Here is a 12,160-nt window from a genome sequence, read left to right on the forward strand (position 1 = left end):
ATAGGGTGTGCCTTTGTAAGATAATAAAGCTTGGAAATGCTGTTAGCTAGTGACTCTTTGATAAGGCATTATTAACAGTGCTGTTTTCTCTTCTGTTCCAAGAGTTCTTCTCCCACTCATCTCCTCTGTAGAGCCTGGGAGTAAATGATTTATGCATCCCCAGTCTGTTTGCACAAGTATCTTCATGTTTGGCTAGAATTTGTGTTGCTTGTTAAATACTGTTCAGCTGTATAGAAAGCTTAACAATACTCAGTGCCTTTAAATGAATAAATCTTGCCATTGTATCAGCCCATACTTAAGCATAAATTATTTAAAGCAGGTGGTTCTCATTGCATTGGCTTTGAAGTCCAGATTTCATTTTTCATTTGGTCAGATAAAAGCTGTGGCTGGCAATAGTCATGAGGGACCAGGGCCTCCTACTGAACATGTGGGGAAGCTGCTGTCTTGGCTGAGAAGCTGAAGATTAAATCAGGAGCATCCTGAAATAAACACACAAGCAATTAGCTTTAGTTGAAGTCTCTCTTTCTAGCTGGAGGCTGTAACAGGACTTATTCTTTCTGTAGATCATTCTCCATAAAACTCTACAAGCCTTGTTTTAGACCCCCACAACATGTCTCCACCTCTCCCTGCCATTCCTCTGTTGGTGGACTGCGGCACAGAACCTCTTCTCATCCATCACAAACTGAAAATACAGAAGTGTGCTGCCAGTGTGCCTAATTTTCTTTTACAGTAAACCTTTCTTTCATGGTATAAATACTGGACGTCTAAAGTGGGAAGGAGGAAAGAGAAATCCCTCTAAAATAAGTGCAGCTTGTAGATTATTTCTCGGATAAACCAACTTGTTGTTTGGTTTTATTATGTTTTCTTACCCCATTAATTTCCAGATACTGGTATTTTTACCTGAACAAAACTAATTAGTCTGGTCAACTAATTAAGTAGTTCATGGTTCTCAAAGAGCCATAGAAGTAGTTCTCAAACTGCAGAGCATGGTGCATTTAGCCTTGTAAACAGGCAGCTTTGAAATGCTGCAGTGGTTTCAAACCAATTAGAGTAGGAGGAGCCCTGAATTATTTTTCTCATCCTGTAAAGGAACAGAATGTTTTTCATGTGTTGTATTGAGTATTGTCCTCTACGTGTATTTTTAATTTATTTTTAAAGAAGCATTTTTTTCTGGCAGAGATAGTATGAGATCTAAGAGCATTTTTAACTGAATGTGCCATTGTGGCTCATTTACAAAGTTTCTTGGGACATCTTGAGCAAATTGTTTAATTGCAGTAAATTAGTGGCTGTTATAAATTAGTAGTCTGCTCTAAGGTGTTTTCTCCCTAAAGCTGTCCTCCTGTGTGGTAAAACAGAAGTTCAGAAAAATTGTCCCTTCCTCAAAACAGCATAAGAATGTGATGAGCCATTTAGTCCAGGCCATTAAAAAGAAATATGGTCAACTTAAAAGACACTAAAATGGGCAAAAATAGGATGTGGTACACTGATAATAAATGCTGTATTTCTGTCATGTAGAAAATATTTATACTGCCTCCATTATCAAAAGTCCTTGGATGTGTTACCCTGACACCAATTCAATTTCCAGCTCATAATTCCATCACACAGTTTCTGGTGGAAATTATTGCATGTTTTAGTGAGGACTTGCTTTATCAGGTCTCTTGGTTTCGTGGTGTTGCTTGTTTGCTTTTGAAGATGAAAAATCCCTCCAAGAATTGGCTGGGCAGTGGTCAGTAGATCCCCACCACTGTCTTGTTTCAGTATTTACTTGGGTTGGTTGCTCTCAGTATAAACTTCTGATGGGTCTTCATGTTTAGCAGTGTTTGAGACTGTTGGGCTTTCCTTCGCAGCTGGTGGAACCCTTGACTCCGAGCGGCACGGCGCCCAACCAAGCACAGCTCCGCATCCTCAAGGAAACAGAGCTGAAGCGAGTCAAAGTCCTTGGCTCTGGAGCCTTTGGAACTGTGTACAAGGTGAGAGTCTTCCCTATGCAGCTGTGAGTCCCCTCTTTTTAACTTTGCAGCAGTCAAGTTCTGCATTGCAGCAGAGCAGCCTGTCCCATGGGTGGGTTCCTGAGCCCTGGGAGAGAAAGGATACTGGAATTGTGTGCAGGGAACACATCCTCAGGATCAAATGGTGACATGCAAATGTTATTTCTTGGTGAGCAAAGACATGTCAGCCCCAGGCATTTTTAAGTGCAAGAGGGCTACACAGGCTGGACTGTCCTGCTGGCAAAGGGCAGCACCAAGGTTTGCCCTTCCTTTCTTACATGAGAGCAGGACACTTTTGGAAAGCTGGATAAATTTTGTCTTTCATTTCACAAGTGTCACGTGGGTCTTGTAATAGCAACAATACCTAGTAAAACAATGCCATTACCTAAACTGTAACACTTCTTGTTTCTTCCATTGAAATAGAAAAGATGGGTTATGTCAGGGCACCCTTTAACAACTGGGATGTGAGAGTGGAACCCACAATGGAAAAAGTACTTCTGTTAAAGAAGTATTTATTTTTTAAGATCTGTTGGTCATGTCCAGATCTCAGAGGCATGAAGTAGGGCTTAGTGGGCAAGTCAAACCAATTCCCCAACCCTTTGGGAGCAGCCCAAACCTGCCAAATCAAGGTGGTAGGTCAGAGCACCTGAATCTGTCCACAAATAAGGGAGGAAAGGAAGGAAGCACAGACCAAGTCACCATAGCTACAAGGTATGGGAATAGATTTATGAATAACCAGTTTGAATATACTTAGATGATAATAAAGTGATGGAGATGGATGCCATGAGGTTGACAAGAACACAGCAATAGTCAAGAAGGATGGAAAAGTAGCCCAAGACACACACAGTTTGTAAATTTTAATTTAAAATTTCCTTTTTAGCCACCTAAGTTTTTGATTCTCAGGTATTACATAATTAGACAAACAGCCCCAAAATGTTTCACTCTAAATATATTATTCTTAGGGTGTTCTGTTCCTTCATGATGTTATGATCTGGTGATAATCAGTTTTGAGAGTTTACTGATAGCTTCAAATTTGAGCATTAGAATCTAGACAGAAAATCCAGATTTTTGTTTAATTATGTCCCAATCGGTATCAGAATTTTGTCTGAGTCAGTAGAAAAAGTGCATCATGGCCATGGTGCCACTGCTGTTTAGAAACCCTGTTGTGCACAAGAAAATCAAGGGTGTTCACTGATAGAAAATGTTTCATTTTACATCAGAGTTTACTTTTGATGTAAGTAGTTTTATCGGATTTTTATTATTTTGTAACTTTGTGTATTCCCAGTTCTGAGTCTCTTAGCTGATCTGCATAATATGACAGAACGTGTCAAAAAGAACTGTAACTCTGAATCAAGTTTTTCTGATTATCTTATTAGTCTTCTGTCACCTTTTTTTCTTTTTCTAGGGGATCTGGGTCCCTGAGGGAGAAACAGTCAAGATTCCTGTGGCCATTAAGATCCTTAATGAGACCACTGGTCCGAAAGCCAACGTGGAGTTTATGGATGTGAGTAAGACACAAGCAATGTCTTTGGGTTTTGGCAGGGGCAGTGTCTTTCTGTAGCCCTCAGAGGCTGTAAAGACAAATTCCTGCCAGTTTTCTTTCCTTATATTTAAATAGCAGGAGGCTTGTACACAGCGCCTGGCTGGGCTGGGTTTTCCACTGCATATGCCCCAAGATACTTGGAGTTTTCTTATAAATTGTTTTTCTGTCAGTATCAGACTAAAACTCCTCTGTCTCATGGGCCAGATATTCTATCTTTCTGTGGCAGAAAAGCCATGGAAGAGAGAGGAGGAGTTTCAGGGGAGCATCTTACCATGCATGCAGGTCTGTACTGGTGCAGAACTCACAGGAACAGAAATTCAGCTCAGCTCTCCCCCACTTCGGTGTTCAAGAGTCTGGGAGCTGGCAGCAACGGCAAAGCAACAGGAGAGGGGGAAAATTAAAATATGCTGGATTTAAAAGCCCTTTTGCTTTACTAATCTGAAACACCATGGATAAGAGGTCAAGATGGTAATTTCCATGAATGTTCTGTGATCATAGAGGCTTTGCACTCAGTTTTCAGCTCTGTGTCAAGATCAAGGCTCACTGACACCATGAATCTCTATATCTTATTCAGTGACAATTTTTTGACAAGTCATAGAAATTTGCATTCATTTTGTAAGTCCCTCTTTGTGAACTTGAAAATTACATAGGACTTTTAAGTCTTGCAGATCTGTTCAGTGTATAGGCCTCATTTGTTCACATTAATGAGACTGTAAGCCACAAGGAGAAGATACTCCCATTATATAGTCTATTCTTCCATCTAGAAATGAACAGAAATGTGCAGTTATGGATTTATCTGTTCCAGACAGCTGTTTCATGTGTGAGTTCTTAGGCAGTTGAAGGAAGGCTGTGTAGAGGAAGGGATTTCCTGTGCTCTTTACAGAGCACTGCACATTTATGTTGGTTAGATCATTTCCAACCTTGATGATTCTATCATTCTGTGGTTCTATTGCGTTCAGTAATCATTTTGCACAAATAATAAATAAAAAGGCAGTTTTCGCCCTGTCTAAAAGGAATTAATTGTACTAAAGCAATAACAAGTATTAGATATTTTTGCTTAATGGACAAAGAGTCTTGCTAATAACAGAGCTGCCCAAAGAGGAGAGGTGGGATCCAGTGAACTGGATGTCAGTGGTCAGTCAGTGATACAGATTCCAGCCTAAAGGTGAGGGTATTGTTATCTCTATGTGAAAGTCAGTGGAACTGAGCAATTTGTACCAGCTCAGGATCTGACGCCTGATCTGATAGAGAAATAGTAGTAATATCACCTCCTCTAGTACTGACTAACCTTGAAGCAAAGAAAACATAAGGTGCCTGTAAAAGGCAGAGTTGCTTGTCTGACGTTTCACAGTTCAGCTTGGGTCAGTTTAGTTCACTGGACCATACTTCCCCCAGTGTTTGCATCAGACCATCTGATAATTGGCTCAGAAATGAAGAAGGGCTTTTGGGAACTCTGGAGATTTTGACTGTGCAGTTACACTAGGAAAGGTTTCTCTTTAAATTAACCGTTTCTTATGAGTCTCTGACCCTGTGGTAGCAAGGTGAGAGAAGAGTTAAAGTTGGTTTTAGTTCTTGAGGTTAAAAATAACCCCTAGGTTGTTTTTAATCAGAATAAAAAAGAATTAGATTTCATCATTAGTTGCTACAAGTGGCAATAAGGAGAAATAATATGTTTTCTGTCAGTGCTGCTTTTGATGTATATGCAATGATCTGTAATCCTTTTCTGTACTGCATTGATAAAGATGATTAAATTTCATTCTTGTGAAATAATTGCTCATCCAATTATACAGAGGTTCTTGTCATCCTTACCTCCTAAACTAGTTGTTTAGTTCCTGAAATTTAGAGAGAATGAACTAAGCACTATTTATGATTTTAATGTGACTAGTCCTCCCTGTCCCAAAAAAGACATAGTTTTTGACGTTTAAAAAATTTAGGCCAAAATTTTTATTATGAGGAGATAACCTAAATATCTTTCACTGAAGTGTAAGTTAGAGTAAAAAAAAGTTTTACTCATTCTCATTCCAAGATTTCAGTCAGTATAGCTATCCTGGTAAAACTGGATACTGTTTACTGATCTTATTTTATGAGGAACATTCAAATGTATGTCTGAAAGCAAAATGCATCAATTGTACTTCAGTAAAAAGAGTGTTATGAATAATGATTGTTGGTAAAAAGCATTTTTTAAAGGTAGATAGGTGGCTAAATGTCACTGTGAACATGGTGGGGTTAATTCTTTCTTAAATAAGGGTCTGACATGGTAGTGAATGGAAAGAGGAGGTTAGTGGGAAGGTGTCATTATATTAGTCACACCCTTGGCTTTTGCTTTTTGTCCTTGTCAAGTACAGGTGTGATTTTGTCAGCAGTTACTTCTACCTGGATTGGGAATGTCCTTGTACTTGTAAGTAAAAGTTAGCATTCCTTTTAGAAAGGCTCTGGGAAATGGAAAGCCTTTGGTAAACAGCAGTTAGTGTGCAAAGGGAGTACTTGGGACCCTTCAGTGTCCACGGAAATAGCTGGTATAGATGTTAGTGGCACTGCCCATAGATCTGGTTAAAACTTCTGATGTTGGCAGAATGTGAGTCTAAAAGTGCTCTATGGGCTCCTGAAATTCTGCTAAACGTTATGCTGAAGGAGTAAAGAACAGCAATTTGGCTCCTGGGCTGTCATTTCAGCAGCCTGAAGCCCTGCTAATGGAGCAGTAATGACTATAATGATATAATGCCTGATGTCAGCCCTGCCTGCTCTGGCCAAGCACCTCCCATCAGGGGATGATGAATTGGCCATCACCCGAAAGCACAGCCCTTATTTGGGATTTTTCTTGAGGGAGCTACAGCACAGTCTATTTTTCAGGCTTTCTCCACCCATTCCCAGCTAGCCCTTTCCCTTTGCTCCCTGCGTTCCTCCCTAGTTTTTAACACTGCAGTAGGTCTGCATCTGCTACAGCAATACAAGCTGGAGTCTGCAAAGTAACCTGGACCAGGGCAGAACCAGACTGCACAGGAGGCCTTCTTTGGAATTATTTTCACCACACACAGGTTGCTGTTACTGTTTTGTAAAATGTAGGTTTACCCTACTTCCCCACATATTTATGGGTGTATATTGTGTCTGGGATAATTACAGAGTCTAAAGGATTTCCCCCTCAGCATGGTTATGCGCTTAAGTCGCAGGGCATAGTTTCTATTCTGGCTGGACACTTCCTTGTCCCCAAAAGGGGGCTGGAGTTTGAATTCAGAGTGCAAGTTCTCTAGCTACTGCTCTGCCTGAAAGTGTGTCTGGGAGGGAGTCACCAGCAAGACACAGGGGCATCAAGAGGGAGCTCTATCCTGCTCCTCACCCGAAGGCTGGTAACAGAATATGTGAAGGTCCTGAGTTTTATGGAGGGAAGAGAAACTTGTAGTGAGGAAAAAAGGCAAATGTGCAGCTAAGAGGCTACTTGAAAGTAGAACAAGGACTAACAATTTCACTTGGGAAAACAATTTCACCTCCTCAGCCTCAATTTATTTGACTGTTATGATTGTCTGATAAGTCAAGTAGCCATTGGCCTGGTCAGATGATTTAACATCAACCCAGATACTCAACTGACAGTGTAATAAATTCTAAAGAAATGCTGCAGTTGGAGAGCATAGCAAACAGCCTTTGAGGCTGAAAACATGTACTTAAAAAACTTGTCATGGGGAAACAGGCAGTTGATGAGGGCCTTTCCTCTAAGCTTGATGTTTCCAGGAAGTAATCCTATGAGCTGTGGTTGTGTCCAGGATTTTGATCCACTTACAAGTTTAATCTATCCTCTCTGAGTTTAAATGCTCCATTATCTCTTAGAATATAATTAGAGGCTGCAAGCACAAGTCAGCATACACAGAGTTCCTTGGGAGTCCCTGAGCTCATTGAGATGAAGACAGTTTGACTGATGGTGGTCAGCTGATATTGGGCCAGAAGCTAATAATAGAAGGCAGCACTGCTTAGCTAGGTGAGAAAGTTAACTTGGGAAAAATTAAACTGAAGGCTTTGGGATTTATGGTTGGAAATAAATTTCCCATTCTCATTTGTTTCCTAGTAAGAGAGCTTCAGAGGCAGTTGGTTTCTTTTATGGTTTTATAATTAAGATCTAGGGGCTTCCTGGCTTGGTCTGTGCTCACTGCAGTTGCTGCTGTCTGCAGTGGCAGCGCTTAGAGCGTGGGAGGACATTTGTCACGCCAAGTGCAGAGGTGGTAAGTGACAGTGACCTCCACCAGACATGTAGCAAGCAAATTAAAGCTGCATGTAGGGGACTGACACCCACATCTTTTATTTATGTCTGGCCTAATGAACTAAATGAATAAATCACTCAGATGTGCTGCAGAAACAGCTTTTTCTAAATTGTAAGCCTGTCTTACAGTAAAGACAAGCCCTCAGCTTGAGGATATCAATATCAAACTTATCTTCAGTTCAGAGGGTTGAAGACAAAAAACATCATGTAAATGACTAGAGAATTCTTTCTCCTGTTCAGCTGAAACCCCACAGAGATATGGATAGGCCTGGATTCCTCAAGTGTGTCTAGATGGGAAGTACACTGGAGATAACAGCTAGCTAGCTAGTCAGGTGAAGAAGGTGAGAGAAGACTTACCTTTTCTTGGTTTCTGCTATTGGCTTGAGACATAGGAAGGTTCTAGGCTGAAGCTTTTGGTTCTTTGCTTGGCCCATGGTGGAATTCGCAGAGCCCTTGAGGCTGTGGACACAGTCTGTGATACACAATTTCTCAGCTGACACAGGTGAATTTGAGATTTGTTTCCTTGTAAGATCCTGTCTTATGTGACTATGTAGGTGACTGGAGAAATATTTTTTAGTATTTTTAATTCCTTGTACACGTCATGCTCCTACCCAGCCCAGTGTTTGACCCAGGTCTTCAACATACCATGTAGATGCTTCTGAAAGTCTGACAAAACATTGCTACTAACAGTAGTTGGATCCAGACACTCCACAGTCATTCCACTGACTGCCTGGCTGCTTGGGAAATACAACAGAGGTAATCCTGAACCTTGAAAGGGCAGGTTTAGGATCAAATTAAATCCTTTATGGCAGCAGTGAGACATTTTTCCTTTTCCTTTTTTGCTGTCATTTCTGTACACATCCTCCTTTCCAGCAGGCATAAGGGGTCTGTAACCACTGCCTGGCTCTGTGCTCCAGCTGCAGTTCAAACAGGTTTTCACTCCATCATGTCAAGTTGCGGGAGGTGGGGGGCAAGGGGTGACCTAACTCTGATTGTAGACTTCCTTTCGTGCAGCCTCCCCCTCCCTCCCACTCGTGCACACTGTAAGTGTAAGCAGACGCACTTAGCAGGGGGACCTGTCTGCCTATCAGTCCCAGGCACAGAAGCTCACTGTGACTGCAATTACAATTTCCACCTTGTCCAGAGATGCCGGAAATCAGGCTGTCCTTGGGAACACTGCATACCATGCACAGGCCCCGAGAGTGCTCAGCCTCTGCAGAAGCTGGAAATCTGATCTCTGCTGAAGGTTAACTGCTTTTAGTCATCTGAAGATTAACTGTTTCAAGGCTATATTTCTGTTATTTCCATCTCAAGCAATAATTTTGCTTTAAATGTTTGCTTCAGTAATTTTCCTCTCCATAGTCTGTGAGGGTAAGATGGTGTGTATGTGCGGGGGGGTTAATTTTCCATATGCAGGAGCATGTGGCTGTGTGGTGAAAGTACACACACAGAAAGGATGAGATACAAGCGCAGACAGACAAGCCAGGCAGCTTGGAAACAATTCTTCTGGCATAACACTCTAACTGGAAAATGCAGTGAGGAAAAGTGAGTTTGCCTACTACTGGTGAATGGGGGAAGTCTGAGCCCTATTGAAATCCATGGGAGCTGTGAATTGACCAGTGAATTCAGCAGGGCCAGGACCTCACCTCTGGAGTAATCCTCCCAAGAAGTCTGCCACAGATTTAAGAAAGAATCCCGTGCTTTAGTGAGGGGCTGACATTACAAGTTACTCCTAAATGAGTTAGGAAGTACATTCAGATGTTTTTGTTGTGGCAATTGCAGAACTCCTTATTTCAGGTTTGCAATGCTTTATGACTCAGAAACCCCGCGTAAGGTTGGGTAAATCTGTGCATGGGCAGAAGATCAGGTGAGAGTGTTCATTTATTCACTTGGAAATATAGCTGTGGATTAATTGAAAGTATTAACTATTCTAATCAAATTCAATAATTACTTTTGGCTGTTAAGTGTGTATGTATAAAGGAAATATTTTGAACTGAGATCTTGTATTACACTCTCTATTTCAATGTATAAGGTACCCCAACAACAGGGTTGATACTTGTCTCCTTGGAGTGAGTCTTTGGGCTTGGTTACTGAAACATGAAGTGAGTTGTTTGCTTGGCTGTATATGTAATTGTTCTGAAGGTCAGCATCCCGGAGTTGCCACTGTTTTATCAGGACACAGTAGGAGAGAGGTCTTTTGAAAAAGTGTCTAGAAAATGAACAAGCAAAGGATGGGAATATTAAAAACAAAAAAGAGTCAGAGAAGTGGTGCTATGAGTATCGTAAGTGGTACACAATAGTTTAATTAGGGGACTTAATCAGGAGCTGGTGGGATTTGTATTTCCATGATGAGTTTTCTGTTGCACTCAGTACCATGGGGGGCTCTTTCTTGGCATTGTGCTATATGTTTCCAGCCTTTACCATGGGTTAAGTCTGGACCTGGATCAGAAAGCTCTCTTCCAGCTTCTTCTCTTCCCTGGACTTACGTGCTTGTATCTGGATGTGGGCTTTTAGGAGAGTAAGCTTACAGACTTCAGTAAAAATTTCTGTTGGATGCTGTAAAGCCATGAATTTTGAGGACTCATCCCAAGAGGATAGTGTCTGCAGGTGTGGGTCTTTTCATCTGCACAGCCAGTAGTTGGTGGTATTTAAGGCAGTAGGGAAATGGAGCTCTGCAGGCACAGATCCTGCTGGAGTGGAAAGCTGTAGCTCGTAGGCTTATCATTACAAACACGAGCAAATCTTCCTTAAACAGCAGTGACTGGGGATACTGGAATTCTTCTCACAGTCTGTCTGACATTCAGATGCAAAGTGCAGAAATCAAAGTGACAAAAAATGATAAAATTATTAAATTAAATAAGGTTCTTTAATAACGCTTGATATGAGAAGAAGCTGACACAGATATCCAGTTTTAAAGCAGAGTTTGGCACTGACAACAGGGTGACATGTTGCCTTATCAATAAAACTGAAAACCTGTAGTTAAGAAATATCCTATTGCATTGCATTCTTTCTCTGTGCCTCCAGCTCCCATTAGCAATATAAAATAGGCACATGTTAATGTTTAAGTTCCTAAAGGGTACTGTGTATGCCAGAATGTTGCCAAACTGATAAAAAATGCAGGGTTTTATGGGACCCCTGTTAATAAAAGAGAGGTACTGTTTCCACAGGCTTAACTGTAATGCATCCCAAACAAGCCATCACTGGTTTGAGGTTAACAGTGAATCTAATGAGGTGCCAAGTCAACTTAAAGTTAAGGGAGAACAAGGCTTTTTGTGTTGTAGTGAGGAAAAAGAAAATCCATGTATACATACAAATGATCCTGCTGTGACCATTTTTAATAGGAATGTAAAGGGTAAAGAAGCACAGGCTTATAGGAGCCAAATTTGAAGTATCACTGTCAAAATATATTTTACCTCCAAATACTGTGGTTTGCAGAACTTCTCCCTCAGTGCTTTGTTGCAGATAACCCCTCAAAAATTAAGTGTTTTCTGTGCCTCAGCACCGATGCAGATACCTTTGATACATCAGCAACTGTCACAGATTTATAAAAATAATTAACATCTGTTTGCATTAATATTCTACCTATTATTTACAACTGACAATCAGATGGTCCTATTGCTGCTTGTCACACAGTTGTGATGGAAGAAATAAGACAGGGAAAGGTGGTTCCTGACTGGCTTGCTGATAATCTTTGTAATATTCTGCCAATGCTTTTAAGATACCAGTGCAATAACTGGGATAAGCAGATAGATTTGAGTTCACACTGGGGCTGGCAGTCCACAGAGCAGCAGATGCTGGTTTGAAGTGCCTGGTCCTTCAATACTGAAGCTGTAGCTCCAGAAATAAAGAGATTTTGCTGAGCGATATTTTCCATATTAACTTTGGTGTTGCTTCTTGTTGTGATATACAGCATCTCTTGGACCTGTTGAAAGTGTGGTGAGATTGTCCCTGCCCTGAAAGGTATTCAATCAAGATAGACAAAGCAGATAAAGGGGAGAGGAATTATTATTACTATAGCAGTTTATAGATGGAACTCTAAATTGCAACACAGATGCCGTGACCTCTAAGCAAATTACTTTAATTTTTAAATTGATTTTTAATTATCTTGGGGTTTTAAATTTCCTTAGGATGTCTATGTCGACAAGCAAATACTATATGAGGGTTTTTTTAAACAAAGCTGTTTTATCTACTTAGCCATTGAGAATGTGCCTAAAATGTTGTTTTCATTAGCTTTTGCCCAGGTCAGATGTTTTAAAGATGCTGAATGGCATTTGATATAAAAAGCAAATTGTGTATTAGCAACAGGAGAGAGAATAGGTATTCTTCCCTCTTAGTTACTTGCAAGGTGATGACAAGTGTATCCTGAAGGTTTCTGCTTCATAT

General features: G+C 40.8%; 1 protein-coding gene across 5 annotated transcripts in view; it reads left to right on the forward strand.

Annotated features, from left to right (window-relative positions):
• Positions 1-12,160, forward strand: part of ERBB4 (erb-b2 receptor tyrosine kinase 4) — a 580,318-nt gene that overhangs the window by 461,655 nt on the left and 106,503 nt on the right. For all 5 annotated transcript variants that reach the window (XM_032114089.1, XM_032114092.1, XM_032114088.1 and 2 more), the window contains 2 exons: positions 1,848-1,970; positions 3,394-3,492. In XM_032114089.1, coding sequence (XP_031969980.1) covers positions 1,848-1,970; positions 3,394-3,492 — 222 coding nt within the window. The remainder of the gene's footprint in view (positions 1-1,847; positions 1,971-3,393; positions 3,493-12,160) is intronic.

The sequence above is a fragment of the Corvus moneduloides genome, chromosome 7 (genome assembly GCF_009650955.1).
Source record: "Corvus moneduloides isolate bCorMon1 chromosome 7, bCorMon1.pri, whole genome shotgun sequence".
Classification (NCBI taxonomy): domain Eukaryota; kingdom Metazoa; phylum Chordata; class Aves; order Passeriformes; family Corvidae; genus Corvus; species Corvus moneduloides.